Source organism: Oryza sativa, chromosome 4 (assembly GCF_034140825.1).
Source record: "Oryza sativa Japonica Group chromosome 4, ASM3414082v1".
Lineage (NCBI taxonomy): Eukaryota > Viridiplantae > Streptophyta > Magnoliopsida > Poales > Poaceae > Oryza > Oryza sativa.
The window spans coordinates 19703352-19719466 of NC_089038.1; the positions used below are offsets into that span (position 1 = coordinate 19703352).

At 44.3% G+C, this 16115-nt stretch overlaps 1 protein-coding gene across 1 annotated transcript; it reads left to right on the forward strand.

Annotated features, from left to right (window-relative positions):
* The first annotated feature begins 8561 nt into the window (after positions 1-8561).
* LOC4335686 (glutaredoxin-C5-like) lies at positions 8562-9437 on the forward strand. Its single transcript, NM_001419289.1, has one exon. It carries the CDS (start codon positions 8631-8633, stop codon positions 9036-9038), a length of 408 nt encoding a protein of 135 aa, NP_001406218.1. The 5' UTR covers positions 8562-8630; the 3' UTR covers positions 9039-9437.
* Positions 9438-16115: the final 6678 nt, after the last annotated feature.

Genomic DNA, 16115 nt, shown 5'->3' on the forward strand with positions numbered 1-16115 from the left:
TAACCAAATTTGATACTAAGATAAAAGTATACCAAAGTTTGACCAAAATTTGCAATCAAGACCGATCCTCTATACAAGGCCGGACCAACCTTAGATATACGGTCGGACCGTCCTACAAGCCGGACAGCCGGTTTGACGTTTGGCATAATGGCGGACTGATCTTAGGTATGTCTAGTTGAATCGATGGACAAACTTCTGAGTTTACGTCTAATTTAAATATTTCTTATATTTTTGTTGTTTAAGATCAGGATTTCTTGAGTCCTAGTTGATTTCTAAGCCTAATAAAATGTAGAGAAAACCATGTAGATGCAAGATCATCCCCTCCTATAAACATACTGGCTAAGGCCAATTGAAACAACCAACATTCAATCCTCAAAATCAATCTATTATCCCTACCTCTATATTCTACTTCTCCCTCCTTCTTGCTTCCTCTATGCGATATATTTACCACCCAATCCCCTAACTGCTCATTGTCTCTTATCTCTATGGCGTTTGAGGACATCCTATAGCTAGCTGAACTGCCGAGCTCATGATTATCCTGGTGAGGTCCCTCCTAGGTGTTCATTCGGTGGCATCTACGTACGTCGCCCTACACCAACACACGTCTACGTGTGACCGTGTACCACTATGGTTACACATAATGTGCTCAACATGTGGCAATACTATTTAATGAAGAAAGTACGAATTTCCCCCCTTAAACTATAGCGGTCGACCGAATTACACCCAGAACCAAAAAACCGACATTATTCACCCCTAACTATGCAAACCGGACAAATAACCCCCCGACTCAATCTGTAGTGGTTTTGGTCCTACGTGGCAGTCCAGTCAGCATTATTTTAAAAAAAACGGTGGGCCCCACTTGTTAGTTTCTCACCCTATCTTCTCTCTCTCTCTCCAATCCCTCTCCTCACTTCCATCACCAATTTTCCCTCACCTTACCTCTAGCAACCACCGGCGGTGGTGAGCTGAGGACGGTGACGCGTGGGGACGGAGCCAGCAGGGAGTGGCGGAGGGGGACTAAGGACAGCGGCGCGTGGGGGCGGAGCATGATAGGGGCGGCAGAGGGGGGCCGAGGACGGTGGCGCACGGGGGCGGAGCCACCTAGGGCGGCAGAGGGGGGCCGAGGACAATGGCGGGTGGGGGTGGAGCCACCTGGGGCACTGCCGATGGTGGTTCCGGCTTCTACAGCCACGCGACAGCGGGTCTTCGTTGCAGGAGGAGAGGAGCAGCAAGTGACGAGTGAGACGAGGGTGGCGAGATGGGACACAACCTCGGCTTCCATCGAGGCGCAGAAGGGGGGGCGTGGCAGCAGGGGGACACGGGTGTCGCCTCCTCCTTCTAATGCGGTGGCTGGCGGCCGCCCGAGCGCCGCCGCCGTGGTGTACGAGGAGGAGATTGAAGATTACGACGACGAGCTCGGGTGCGGCTGCTACAGCGGTGGTGGTGGGGGACTCAGAGCGGAAGGTGGAAGAGGTTTTGTTGTCGAAGGGTCTAATTCGGTCGACTGCGATAGTTCAGAGATATAATTCACACCTTTTCTTTATTTAATTAACGCCAACAGTTCCATCGCGGCTGACGCCTACACTATACGTATCATTGAGAGCAAGTATAATAGGAGGCTGTAAACCGATTAAATACTGAGGTGGAGGAGAGAAGAGAGGAGAAGCGGGCTGTAAACTTACAGCCAGCTTGGACATGCTAGAACCAAAAACCCTGTGAGAGAGACAAGTGGGCCATGTATTAATTTTAAAGAGTTAACTATTATATGGGTGGGTCGAGAAAAGACTACAAATAACCTTACAGCTAATAAGACGGTTGTATTATTAATCTTGCTCTGATGCTTTGACTTGAAATGGATGGCGTGGCCACGAACGAAAAAAAAGGGGTGTCGTTGCTGCTGCTGCTGCCGCCATGCACGCATGCCTGCACTGCAGTGCATGTGCATGCAAAGGATGGAAACAAGTACGAGGGGCACATGGAAGAAAATCGGCCAAGAGATACGTTTACCCCCTTCACAGCTGCCTGCCTTAGCCACTCACTCGCCCATGCATATGCATGCATGCACGCACGCTGATAAAGATATCAACGAAACGGAGGGAGAGATCATGCCGATGAGCATGCACTCACGCGACCAAGTACAGCGCCTGCCGGCAGGCTTTGTTCATCACTTGGACTCCAACGTAAACGCTCGTAACACGCGGACCCTAGCTTGTCCCTATAAAAATACATACGCACCCTCTATTTCTATTTCTATAAGTTTATATTTCGTTCCATAAAAAAAATCAACTTCTAACTGTGAATCTAAATATATATATGCTACACCTAGATTCATAGCTAGAAATTGTTTTTTTATGGGATGAAGAGAGTACGAAATAAGATTGGACCGGTATATTTTAAGATTGAACATGGTTACCATGAGCGCATCACTATTAACTACCCCTACAAAAATAACTAGTCGTAGATACCAAAGCACAGGTTCCAGTTGAGCTATACTTTCTTTATGATCTTCCTTGTTGATATACTACCTCTATTTTTTTAACGTACGATTCTGTTAATTTCATACATCTATCATTCGTCTTATTAATTAAAAACATTATATAAACATTAATTATTTTATTGTAGCTTGTTTTATCGTAACTTTACTTTAAGCAATTAAGATTTGCATTGTTTTTCATATTATGAATTATCATATTCATGTTTAAAAGTTAACAACTTAAAAAAAACGACGAGTTTCATCCATTGGTTGGAAATTAACTTACGTAGAACTACTATACAGCTAGAGCTTGGCGCCTTCTCGAGCTTTTTTCCCGTGCTGGCTAGCTGATCTATCGCTTTTAGGTTGATCGATCGGTCGATCAATCTCGGCCGTCGATCGCACACTGACGGCCGTGGAGCGCCCGTGGACTCTGCCTCGGGATCCGGAGCCTGCCCAACCTGCCCAAAGTGGTAAACTCCATGGCCTGTTGCTCGCTAGCTTTCACAAAAGCTTGGAGAGGCAATACTTTAATACAGTGGTAAGTAAAATTAATAATACTATACTAGCTTCAATAGTATAGTCCACTACTACCTTCAAATTATCTATATCCAATGTAATAGCCAATTCATACAATAGTTGCTTACTATACTATTATACCTGGTCCCACCTGTCATACACACATTATATTTTAGAGTCCGTGCTGCAGCGGGCTACAGATCTGTAGCCCGCTGCTATTATCTCTCTTTCTTTATCTCTTTAAAATTTATTTATAGCTGGCTTATAGCCTTCTATTGTACCTGCTCTTAGAAGAGAGGGATTAGTTTAACGACGTGAAGTGGGGGCGCCGACCCTGCATTGCATTGCATGCGTGCACGCACGCAGTGAGTGCAGGTTGCTTGCATTGCATGGGACGAGTAGGAGGAACTTTCGCCTTATCCACGTACTCACCCCGTCCCTAAAAAACAAATCTAAAGCTGAATATGATACATTTTAATACAATAAATTTAGATATAGATATGCTCACATCTTATACTAGATTAGTTGTTTATGGGACGATAAAGGAGTATCTTGTAACCACATGATCATGTTTATATAAACTACTCTCTCTGTCCTTTAAAAAAAACCAACCTAGAACTTAAATAGGACATAATCTAATACAACGAATCTGGACAGACGTTTATACAAACATTTATAAAGATTTATCGAATTAAATTATATATACCACATCCTATTCTATATTATATAAAAATAATATCGTGATTGTACGGATCCACAACGACCAAAGTCCATATTTTAGTAGTATAAGGGGGTGTTTGGGAACTAGGGACTAAATTTAGTCCCTCTCACAAAAGTATAAGTCTCTATGGTAGGGACTTATGTTTTTGTGAGAGGGACTAAAAGTTTAGCCCCACTTTAGTTCCTCCAACCAAACACCACCTAAGACATTACTTTTGAAATTTTCCCGACAAGGCCATTGATCATCATGATCGCACCCACACAACATTACCTACCTGTGTCGCAGAAATAATTTGGACCCGGCCCTGCAATTGCATGCATGGCCATGCATACTATACTCGTAACAGTTGTTCTATATAGACAGTTGGATTATTACTACTCCTATATATAAAGATGGTGAACCAGTACACTTGTACTACACACGGATGCTAGCTTGGCATAAGCAATTAATTAGTAATAGCATCAGGCGCATCAACTAGCTAGCGTCCATATATAGTATCCAATTAGGCAATTGATCTACACGTACGGTCCAGATAATTAATCCGAGAGATAGATCAGCTATATATAGAGAGAGAGCACTGCGTCCAAGATTGATGATGGCATGGGCTCGGTTCTCTGTTAGAAATCAGATCTCACCTTCAAAATTAATTCAAATATGGAATTCAACTCACCATTGTCAATTTCTGGTTGGCTAGCTATGTGGCAATTGACATTGATCGATCAGTTCGTCAAATCTAGCTATAATATTAATCCAACAAAAACAGTTTAATTAAGAGTAAACTATGCCAATGGCACATGAACTTACACGATGGATGCAAATCCAATACCCGACGCAAAATGCGTGTGTGTGAAGGCCGAAATAGAATATGCTATGGAAACTCTTTTCATAGACAATCACAAATCTGGTTTCCCTTAATTAGGGCCTTCACAATGCAATGATGTGGCGTTCAGCCCCACACCCTCAAACCGAATATTCGACGACACTAGAGCAATATGCGTCGCCAAATAAAGTTCGCGGAGCCAAACGCAGCCACTCGGTTTTTGCTTCGCTCAAGGGGGCTCTCACCAGGGAGAACGGTTGGGTGGCCAACGTTGTGGGCTGGGTGGTTTCCGCTGTTCTCAACAATTTTTAGACCGGTCTAAGGCCACATGTATGCATTGCGGACATGGTATCCAATAGAGTACCTAGGGCTACATGGCACTCCAGGTCCGGCCAGCCGGTGGCTTGCACTGCTATCGCCCTTATGGCTGAGCAACTGGCTTCGAAAATGATGACCATTTTCGTAGGTATACTTACCTCTAGGTGGTTAGCTTAGTCGCTTTTTGAAATTAAGCATGTCGTAGCCACCTAACAAAACCATTTCTGTAGTAGTTGCACCATCATCGCTAATGGTGAAGCAGACACTGATAAGTATAACATGTGACAAGGGTATTAGGAAGGAATGATTTGGTTTTTGATAAATCACCATCCATCTCATATATGCAGGTAATTTTCAGGGCAACATATTGGCTCCGATACTGGGCGCAACTACAAAAGTTTGAAGAAGACAAAGAGTTTATAAAAATTGCATGTTGCAAGCTTGAGACAATAGTTATGCAACTTTTGTCAATTATAGTTGGAGATTCACAAATAGATTTCAATAATGTGTTCTTCTTATTTTAGTTTAGTTACTTATTTTGTTCATTGGGTGTTTTCAATAATTTGTTGAACTACACTCTTGTTTGAGTGCTATTCTGTAATAATTGGCTGTAGCTCTCTTGAGTAAATGCCGGAATGTTATATTCCATTATCTTAAAAAAAGGTATTAGGCATATTATATATTTGAAAATGACTCTAGATACTTGGTTTATATTTTGTCTTTTCTTTATTTTATATCCCTGGTTTTTTTTTATTTTTAAACAACATCCTTTTATACCTTATGTCTGAATGAACATGTAATGCCTAAGGCAGCAAGATCAACCATGATGTACTATCTTGTTCTTGGTTCACACATACTATGCAAGTTTATACACCAAAAATGAATGTCTTGCATATTTGGGTACTAAATTACACCTACCTATCAAGTTTGTATTCGCACGTACTACATAAGTTTGTACACCAAAAATGAATGTTTACATGTTCCAATACTAAATTACGCCTACTTCGTATACCACTAATGCAATTTACTTTTTATAGATTCACAGAATTGGTGTGCTTCAATTAATTTCTACAAAGAACAGAACAGAAAACCCTATATATCTTCCAAAGCAGAGCTAGCAATTATGACAAAATTGACGTGAAGGAACTTTGCGATTAATTTTTAAAATTAACTAGTAAACATAAAAAAATAAGTTCAAGACATTAATTTGAATAATAACAATAACGGCGCACAATTAAATCAATTTAAAAGCTAGCTGTTTGTGTGTAGTGGATCGGAGGGAAAAGCCATCAAATAGTATACATCCATGGATTGGAGCGATATGCTTCCCTTTAGTACATACTCCCTCCCTACTCGTAAAGAAAGTCGTTTTGGACAGCGACACGGTCTCCAAAACACAACTTTAACTTCTTGTTTCTATGAAAATATTTATTGAAAAGTGATATATGTATACTTTTATAAAAGTATTTTTCAAGACAAATCTATTCATATAATTTTTACATTTTCAAACTCAACAGTTTAGGTTTGACTTAAAGATTGTCCTAAACAACTTCCTTTACGAGTATGGAGGGAGTATATACGAAGAGATGAACAGGGCTGTTTGTTCCCAAAAGAAGCTATAGAAGGTATAGCATCCACGATCGACCAGCAGGGGCCAGGGGGAGACAAATTAAAGTGCATCACCGGCCGTGATGTGTAAAACACTTGAGATGTTCCAAATTGACTGGCGATTTGCATGGTGAATGCCATCAAAAGTATAGGCTCTCTCTCACTTGTTTCAGGTATTTGTCCCAAGACATATTAGAGATAGCCCCATGTATATCAGTATATATATATCTGGGCATGTTAGCTTTTCGTAGAAAATAATGAATAAGTTGGAAATATTCTTTTCGAGGACTTGGGAAAGTTTAATTAGTAATTGGACACATGCTTGCACGTATACTGTGTCATGTGCTAGCTTGTTCAAAGGGCACACTAACTCATGGCCTGGAGGCAGCAGACAGACTAATTTGAAGTGATCCACAAGGATGGTTAGTTATAGTAGTATACTACTTCCTTCGTTTCACAATGTAAAACTTTCTAGTATTGCTCATATTCATATAAATGTTAATGAATCCAAACACTATATATGTCTAGATTCATTAATATCTATATGAATGTGAGCAATGCTAGAAAGTCTTACATTATGAAACGGAGGGAGTAACTAATTAAGCTGCTCGTATGAACTGCCACTGATTCCTCCATCCTGTAGTATAAAACAACAAAAACTAAGCCAACCAGAGGGGGTGAATGGTTGTACCCGAAAACTAAAACTTTTAGCGGAATTAAAAGTTACCCTCAATTCGATGACACGTGGTCTGACCGAAGTATATGCACCGATCTAACAGCCTGGAAGCAGTCGGTCTGACCGAGCTAGTCGCTCCAGTTTGACCGCCGAAATGAACCGCTGTCGTCTGTAGCTGCCGCCAGCCTGACCGCCGTTACCCCGCCGGTCTGACCGGTTCGATGCCGTCGGTCTGACCGGTGGTGGATCGCCGAACCCAAGCAAACAAAAATCAAAGATCTTTCAAAGTAGATTGTAACTTTATTACTTCTCTATGTGTTAACAAAGTGCAACAACAACACTCCTCACCAAAATCTCGACTAAACTCAAAACCCTAACTTATCTCTCAACACAACTCCTCTAAAACGATACCGGTAAGCCACACCCTTCCTTTCTATTTATACCCGAGGTAGGCATCCTAAAGCCACGAACCAAACTTGTACAAGAAGTCATAATCCCCTAGGAAACAAGAATCTAACTTTACAAACTCCAATAGTACCAAATTTGGACTTCTTCCAAATTCGACTCCGCATCCCATACGCACATAATATCTCCATCGTTTGCCATATGAAATCTTCACCAACCACGTGCATTGATCTTTACCCTAAGCATCCCGCATGATATCCTGATCGTCCAGACGTCATCTTCTCCCAAGTTGACTCCCGATCCATCACTGGCCACCTACACATGCATTAACCAAGAAACCATATTCCGAGCACAAGCTATCTCCAACTTGACTCATTGTTAGTAAACAACAGTATTACATACGCATAGTATCCATCTACAAGTCATAAACATAAATTATCCACGGATATCTAACAAATCAACCCGAAACCGAAACCGACACAGAGTCGGCCGGTTAGATCGCGGGCTGACCGATAACTAGCCCTTGCCCGGTCTGACTGGTCCAAACATCCAACAGTCCCTGTTCATCACCTGCAAATCCAATCATCTCTAAAACCACTTTACCAATAATCTCCAAATATTAAACCAATAATCTCAGATGCCAATTGTTCATCACAAAATAAGAATCAAACACAAGTAGATAATCCCTATTATTGATTCATGGCTGACACAAGAAACTTCCAGATGGACCATTATTTTAAAAATGGGAAACAACTTCAAGCAGAATATATAATATACATATATGTGCTAACAGTACGTACAAGGTTCTATTATAATATTCACTCTTTTTTTGACAGTGATTATAATATTCAATCTTGACCTACAAAGCGGCTCATCAAGCTGTAGTTCACGGCAGAAAATTAATAAAAGCAAAAGTAATCCTTTTCTATATAATTGCCCCCACGAAATTACGAAAACACCCTTGGCCCCTGCACCATATAGACCCCCCACCTGCTCTCGCCGCAGAGCTCGCCAACCCTAAACAATCAAAGCAAACTCTCACAAATCACGCATTAATTTCACACACAGATCATCAGTTGCATCCATCGCAATGCAGTACGGCGCGGCGGCGGCGGAGCAGGCGTGGTACATGCCGGCGGCGGCGATGGTGGTGGCAGCGGCGGCGGAGACGGCGGCGGAGCGGGTGGAGAGGCTGGCGTCGGAGAGCGCGGTGGTGGTGTTCAGCGTGAGCAGCTGCTGCATGTGCCACGCCGTGAAGCGCCTCTTCTGCGGCATGGGCGTGCACCCGGCGGTGCACGAGCTGGACCTCGACCCGCGCGGCCGCGACCTGGAGCGCGCCCTGGCGCGCCTCGTCGGCGCCGGCGGCGCCGCCGCTGCCGCCGTGCCCGTCGTGTTCATCGGCGGCAAGCTGGTCGGCGCCATGGACCGCGTCATGGCCGCGCACATCAACGGCTCCCTCGTGCCGCTGCTCAAGGAGGCCGGCGCGCTCTGGCTTTAGTATAGCTCTAGCGCCGCCGTCGCTGCCGCGTCGGTCGCCGGAGTTATCGCCGCCGGTGGCCGTCGTCGTTGTAGGGGTAGCTAGGTTGATACATCCACAGAGAGTTTGTGCGAGTGTGTGTGTGTGTGTGAGAGAGAGAGAGGTCGGTGTTTTTTTTTTGCTGCACTACGCCTCCGCCATGAGTGTGCGTGTGAGAGAGCTAGCTAGTTAATTAGTGCATGCCTGCACGCTTACACCTAGTGTACTGCTTATTTTCATTTATTTTCTTCGATTCTATCAGCTTGGCTTGATTTGATTTTCTCTATTAATTTCATGTTCTTTTCTGACTTCGATCAGTTATTCTTATTCAGTGCCAATGTATGCATGTGATATATGGTAAAATTTTTGGCTAATTTATTACATTTTGGATTTCATATATACATGTAGTTTTTATAGACTTCCATTAATTGATTATGGAATCTATTTGATTAATTTCTATTCCATATTTCAAATAGAGAAGGGACATATGCATGGGAATTCGTCTCATAACGTTAAGTTTATTTTATTTAACACATTTACAACTTATTAGCTGTGTCTTTTGACAGAGACCGTAAATATGACGAACCATTTCAGTTATTAAATTCCCTGCATTAGTATTATATAATTTTAATTTCTGCTGCTAACTGTACTGGTAGCTAGGACTGATCATATCTGGATTTTTCACATTTTGATCCTTTTAAAAAACTTATTTCACAAATAGACCCCTGAAAAAACTTATCTCAGAAATGGTCCTTTTTGGGGCGCCAGAGTGGCTGGCGCCGTCATCCAACGGGACGGCGCCAGCCTCTCTGGCGCCGTCCTCCTGCCACCGTGGCGCACGCGAACCGACGTGGCAGGAGGAGGGCGCCAGCCATGCTGGCGCCGCCCTAGGGAGGAGGGCGCCAGCATGGCTGGCGCCGCCGCCTCCATTCATGTTTCTCTGTATGGAGTTGCAACGGTGTCATTTTTATTTTATTTTTTCGGATGTTTTTTCACACTCAGGATCACGATACAACCAACCACAAAAAAAAATTAAACTCGAACTACCACTTAGCAAAGTCTGAAAATATCTAGCATACCACTTAGTCTACTTTGCACCTTCACTAAAATTAGACCATAACTCCTTTAGTAAAACCCTTTGATCAGCATGTTAAACATAATGCACTCTACCACTATATGAAATTACTTAATCTAATTCAAAATATAACCACATAAAATGACATATATAAGTTAAACAGAACATAGAGATGCAATTTTTTTATTTTTATTTCATTTTTTTTGATATTTTTTTCACACTTAGGAGAACATAGGAACCAACCGTATAAAAAATAAACTCAAACGGACAAAATATGTGACATGTAGAATTTTCCAAAACTCTACCGAAACGGACAAAATATGCCATCTATTAAAATAGGCGTAACTTTCTCATACGGACTCGGAATCAGGCAAATAATATATGCACGGACATCTACAGAAAAAGTTACATCCGATTCTCCCCCGCTTTGCCGGGTTCGGCGATATTAAAACCTCCAAATTCCGCTTGCAAGATTGTGTTTTCGAGGAGAGAAGTTTTTCGGTGGAGCTTTGGAAAATTCCACATGCCACATATTTCGTCCGTTTGAGTTTATTTTTTACGTGGTTGGTTCCTGTGAGTTCCTAAGTGTGAAAAAAATATCAAAAAAATAAAATAAAAATAAAAAAGTTGCACATCTCTCTCCTCTGCACTAGTTCGGAGAGAGGAGAGGAGAGGAAAAATTCTACATGTCACATATTACGTCTATTTGAGTTCAATTTTTCTATGGTTGGTTCTTGTGTGTCCCTAAGCGTGCAAAAAATATCAAACAAATAAAACAAAAATAAAAAATTTCGGGGGGGGAGGGCGCCAGCCACTCTGGCGCACTCCCCCTAGCCACCTCAGCATCGCCCCGCCACGTCGGCGGTGGGACGACGCCAAAGAGGCGGCGCCGTCCTGTTGAACGACGGCGCCAGTCACTCTGGCGCCCCAAAAAGGATCATTTTTGGGATAAGTTTTTCTAGGGATCTACTTGCGAAATAAGTTTTTCAAAAGGACCAAAATGTGAAAAATCCACCTGATCATATGTTATTATGTTAATACTAGTCCACTTAACAAATGTAGCATGTACCATGTAGCACATATATAAATCAAGGCGAAATGAAGCTTAACCACTAATGTGTCGTTGAGCTGATTTTTTATAAGGGCAAGTGGGGCTTGTTGCTGGGTGTGGTCGGTGCATGCCTTGCTTGCTCGAGAGCTCGGAGAGTGCAGTTTCGGCCGGGGGCCAAGGTAGAGAAAGAGAGCTATACTAAGCTCAGCTCCTTTTTGAGGCAGCAGCATGCAGATGCAGGCATCTTTTTTGCATGAGAGCTAGAGCTGTATCTTTATTTTGTGCTTTGCTCGAGACAACTAACTTTACACTGTTTGCAATATTGCTTCCCTCCCTTTGCATGTCTGCCTGCCCCCTGCTCACTGCTAGCTGCTGGCTCTTGTTGCTTAATTATAGCTTAAGCCCTTATTAACTTAATTAGTTAATTGCCTTCTTTACTAAAGTGTACAGTTGGGCTCATCTAAGAGCAGGTACAATAGCAGGCTATTAGTCAGCTATAAACATATTTTAATGACATAAACGATGAGAGAGAAAAGCAGCGGGCTACAGATTTGTAGCCAACTATAGCACGGACTCCAAGACACAATTTGTGTATGACAGGTGGGACCATATATTAATAGTATGGTAAGTAACTATTGTATGAATTAGCTATTAGATTGGCTATTGGTGAATTGGAGTTAGAAGTGGGCTATACTGAACTCTCTTATTCTGAAGACCAAGATGGTACGGATACCAACAATCTATGCCTGAGGAGGAATTAGAGGCCGGCCAATTGCTAGATAGGCTCGATAGGTCAGGTTCTTCTTTTATTCACGAAAGGCACACCTGTATGCGCGCGCACACCATTGCACATGCAACCTGCACATATGCTTGTATTATTCAAAGAGACGAAAACTAGCGGTAGGTTGAAAACCTCGCTAAAATCCAATTGAAAACGTACCCACATGTCTCTATATATGGATGTATTCAAAGCTATCATGTTTTACAAATTACTTTTCAAAAAAAATAATGATTGGGAGTCTTTTACCAACATAATATTTTCTTATGTATTAGTCATCTAAAGTGGCACAAATAATTGGTTAAAATTGCATGTGATATTTTAAAAATGACACTTTAATAAACTTTATAACACCTTTTATTTTTTATTTCCATATGTTAACCCAGACAATGTGCATGTACATATATGTTTCCTATATTAGAATATTTGATGTTTGTGTAGGATCTACCAAATGCTATGTTTCAAAAAAAAAAAACTTCTGATCGGTGTCGATGTTAATTTAATGGGTTAAAAATTTTATGAGTAAATTTCACAAAATTATAGATACTGTGATCAAACAATAGCAAAACTACATATTCAAGATGTTGTGTCATAAAGTTATAAACTTGGCACTAAATGTATCACAAAGTTTATAATACCCCCATCATAAATCTACAGTTCAACGATAAATTTAGTATTAGATATGTAGTTTTGAGATATAACGACTTAAGTTCTGTAATAGTTTGATCAAAGTATCTCTAAATGTGCAAAATTTACTTAAATTTTGTTGATAGATAAAATAAAAATCGGTTGCTTGCTTGATGCATGGATGACCCCATAGATTAAAAATGTGATTTTTCTTTACATGTGGGCTAGCTTGTTAACTTTGTATGATCCCCTGATAGGAATAAGTCCACTTTGACTCCCACAATTACAAGTGCAATCTGATTCATATCCCTTAACCAAAATAAAGATATTTTGACCCCTCAAAAATGACACCTCCAGTGGTTTTGAAGGTGGTTTTCGCTGACGTGTCGAATTGACTTGTCTCTGAGTGTGACATGTCATTACAATAATAAAAATAACATGTAGGACCGTTTCCTCTGTACTCCTCGTTTCTGGTCTCTCTCTCTCTCTCTCTGTGTGTGTGTGTGTGTGGCCAGAATGACAATGACGCCAACAAGCTAGAGCGGGGCAAGGGCGGTCGACGGCTTTGGCAGGCACGGAGCTAGGTTGCCGGCATGACCCGAGGAGGAGCCGTCTCCCACTAAGGAGTCCAAGCGGCGGTGATGGTCGAGGAGAGGGATCCGCGACGGGGCTCCACCCAAGACGGAGCGGTGGCCTCGAGGTGCAGCGAAGGCGTGCCCTCGAGACCGAGCAGCGGTCGACACTGATCTACGGCTCATTGTCCCTCGAGGCGCACTGATGGCACAACTTGAGGTGGAGCGGCGGCGGCTCGGCCTTGAGGGAAGGGAGCTCGTCAAAGCCCCTGAGCCGGAGCAAATTAAATCCACTCACCCTACTGGCAGGGCGGCGGAAGGTTGAGGAGATGGTGTGCCCACATCGCCGACCACACAATGAAGTGGTCGGAGAAGAGGAAGAAGGACCCAATCACCCACGGGATCGCAACATTCCCTACCACGAAGTCCGGCGCCGCCGCTGCCACCGCGAAGCACACCACCACCGACCCCTTCGCTCCCTCAACCATCTTTGCTCGCCACCGAAATCCCCTTCGCCCCCATCTCGCCGCAATCCCCTTAGTTTGCCCATCGCTGCTCACCACCCTACTAGCTACTGAGTCGTCCGCTCACCGGCAGTCTGGCGCCGGATCTCGTTCACAGAATTGATGGAAAACTCGTGGAGGCGAGCAAGCAGCGGAGGGTGTCGATGGTGCCGCTGAACCAGGGGCGTCGTGTGGGAAAAGGAGGTAAGGAGGAGAGCATAAAGAGGAGATAACACTGACACGTGGGACCCACATGCTGACTCAGCTGGTTTGACCATATCAATGTGCTACGTCAGTAAAAACCGCTCTCAAAACAGCTGAGGGAGTCAAATTACACTGGTTTCAATAGTTGGAGGGTTAAGATATATGGTATTGTGGTTGGAGGATACGAATTAAATTGGAGCTATATTTGAGGGAGTCAAAGTCGACTTATTATTCCCTGATATATACACGACATAGGCCCACGCTGGATAGACCTGCCCTAGTCAACCAGGCCTGGCCTGCTACCAATATATGGCCCAGAAAGGCCTGGCCTGCTTGTCGGCTTGTGTAACCTGGAAGTTCAGAAATAAATTAAGTTCGATACCTCTTATGTTGTTCCTTTTTTTTTTCTCTTTCTTTCTTATTATCCTAGAGTTTGACTAGGACTGTTATATGACTTTGACTAAATGTTATAACTGGCGTAATTGTTACACACATTTTTTTTCTCGCAAAAGAAGAACTAATTGTTACCGAGAGTACTAAAAGATCATTGTATTGTGATTTTTTTTTCTTGCGCACAAGATCAGAGAGAAGGTAATTAACAATCCCGTCACTAGAGAAAAGAAGGAAAGCTATGGCACATGTATAATTTTTTATGTCTCTCTTTTTCCTATAAGATCTAGTACTCCTTATTAGGCCTCTCACAGTGCAAGCTATGGGGCCCGTACCCCTAGCCCAAAAAATTGGCCCAAAGACACCCACCCCACAGTGCAAGCACCCATATATGCGTGGCTTAATTGGATGAAAGTACTGGTAAAGGTATCAAGCCCACAGTGGGCGTGACCCTACCACGAGGACACGGGGGGAGCGCAACGAAATTATTTCCTCATCTACCCCTTCGCCTTCTCGGCTTCTCCTCCCTCTCCTCCGTCGTCGACTCCTCGTGCTCTCCTCCCTCTCCTCCCTCGCGGCGGACGCCGGGGATGCCGCCGCCGTGCGCCTCGCCGTTGACCGCGCCGCCCGCGCCGCTCGCTTCTCCTCCGGCGCGGACTCGGGAGTGGCGGGGGCAGCTGGAGTGGATAATGCGGCGCCAGCGGGCGGCCGGCGGTGGGAGCGGACGGCTTCTCCACCTCCACCTCCAGCGCTGCCACGCCTCCTCGCCTCCCACGCCGCGGCGGCGCGGCCTCCTCCCCGTCGACCGCGTCGGCTTGTCCCTGTCGACCGTGAGCTCGCCTCCTTCCTTCACGCGGCGGCGGCGAGGAGGAGGAGGTGGTGGTGGGGGAGTAGATCCGGCGGGTGGCCACCAGATCTGCCTTTCCCGACTGCGGGGCGGCGAGGGTGGCAGGAACAGACGGCGGCGAGGACGAAGCGGCCGGCAGCGAGCCTGAGGGCGACGGGGAGATGACTCCGATGCCACTAAGCTCGGGCTACGACACGCCGATGGAGCCCGGGCTTGGAGGTGGCGGGGTTCCCTGGGCGTTCTGGCGGCCGACGGCGTGGTCCTCGTCGGCGAGGTCCTCTTGTATGATTCCTCTTTGTGTTCTTGTGTGATTCCTCTTGTGTTCTTGTGTGATTTCTCTCGTGTTCTTGTGTGATTCCACTCGTGTTCTTGTACTGTGATTCCTCTCGTGTTCTTGTGTGATTCCTCTTGTACGATTCCACTCGTGTTCTTGTGTGATTCCTCTCGTGTTCTTGAGTAGTCCTCGTCGGCGTGGTCCTCTTGTGTGATTCCTCCTGCAACATCGGGCACGGGAGCAGCGAAATCGGTGGCGGGAGGAGGGGATTTGGGCGCGACTTCTTGCCGATTTTTCTAGGGCGAATAGGGGATTTCGCAAGGGGAATCCCGCGCGAGAGAACGGGGAGCGAGGGAACAACTCCCACAGCGCGCGCGCCTCGCGTCGATTCCTCCGCGCCCCCCCCTTTTCCAAGCAAGGTATTGCGCCCCCTAGTTTGGTCACGAGCGCCCTAGTTGAGGCGCGAGTCCGAGCGACACGGCGGCAAAAAACCAACGTGGCACAACTAAGACGCGGTCCAGCTAGACGCACTGTGAGAGGCCTTATGAGTGACGATGCCTCCATGCTCAAGTCATGACAGGTAACTAAGTTCTTTCTTCAGTTGGAAGTAATTCACACATGCTGATGCACTCTGCACTTCGGCACATGTATGTACATATAAATCAATGACAAAAAGATGTTTGCTGTTAATTTTAGGTAAAAACAGCCAGAACCACATAATAAGAACAAGATATAGTT

What these genes read in the sequence shown, in the direction of transcription:
- LOC4335686 (NM_001419289.1), top strand. Translation starts at nt 8,631, where the DNA reads ATGCAGTACGGCGCGGCGGCGGCGGAGCAGGCGTGGTACATGCCGGCG.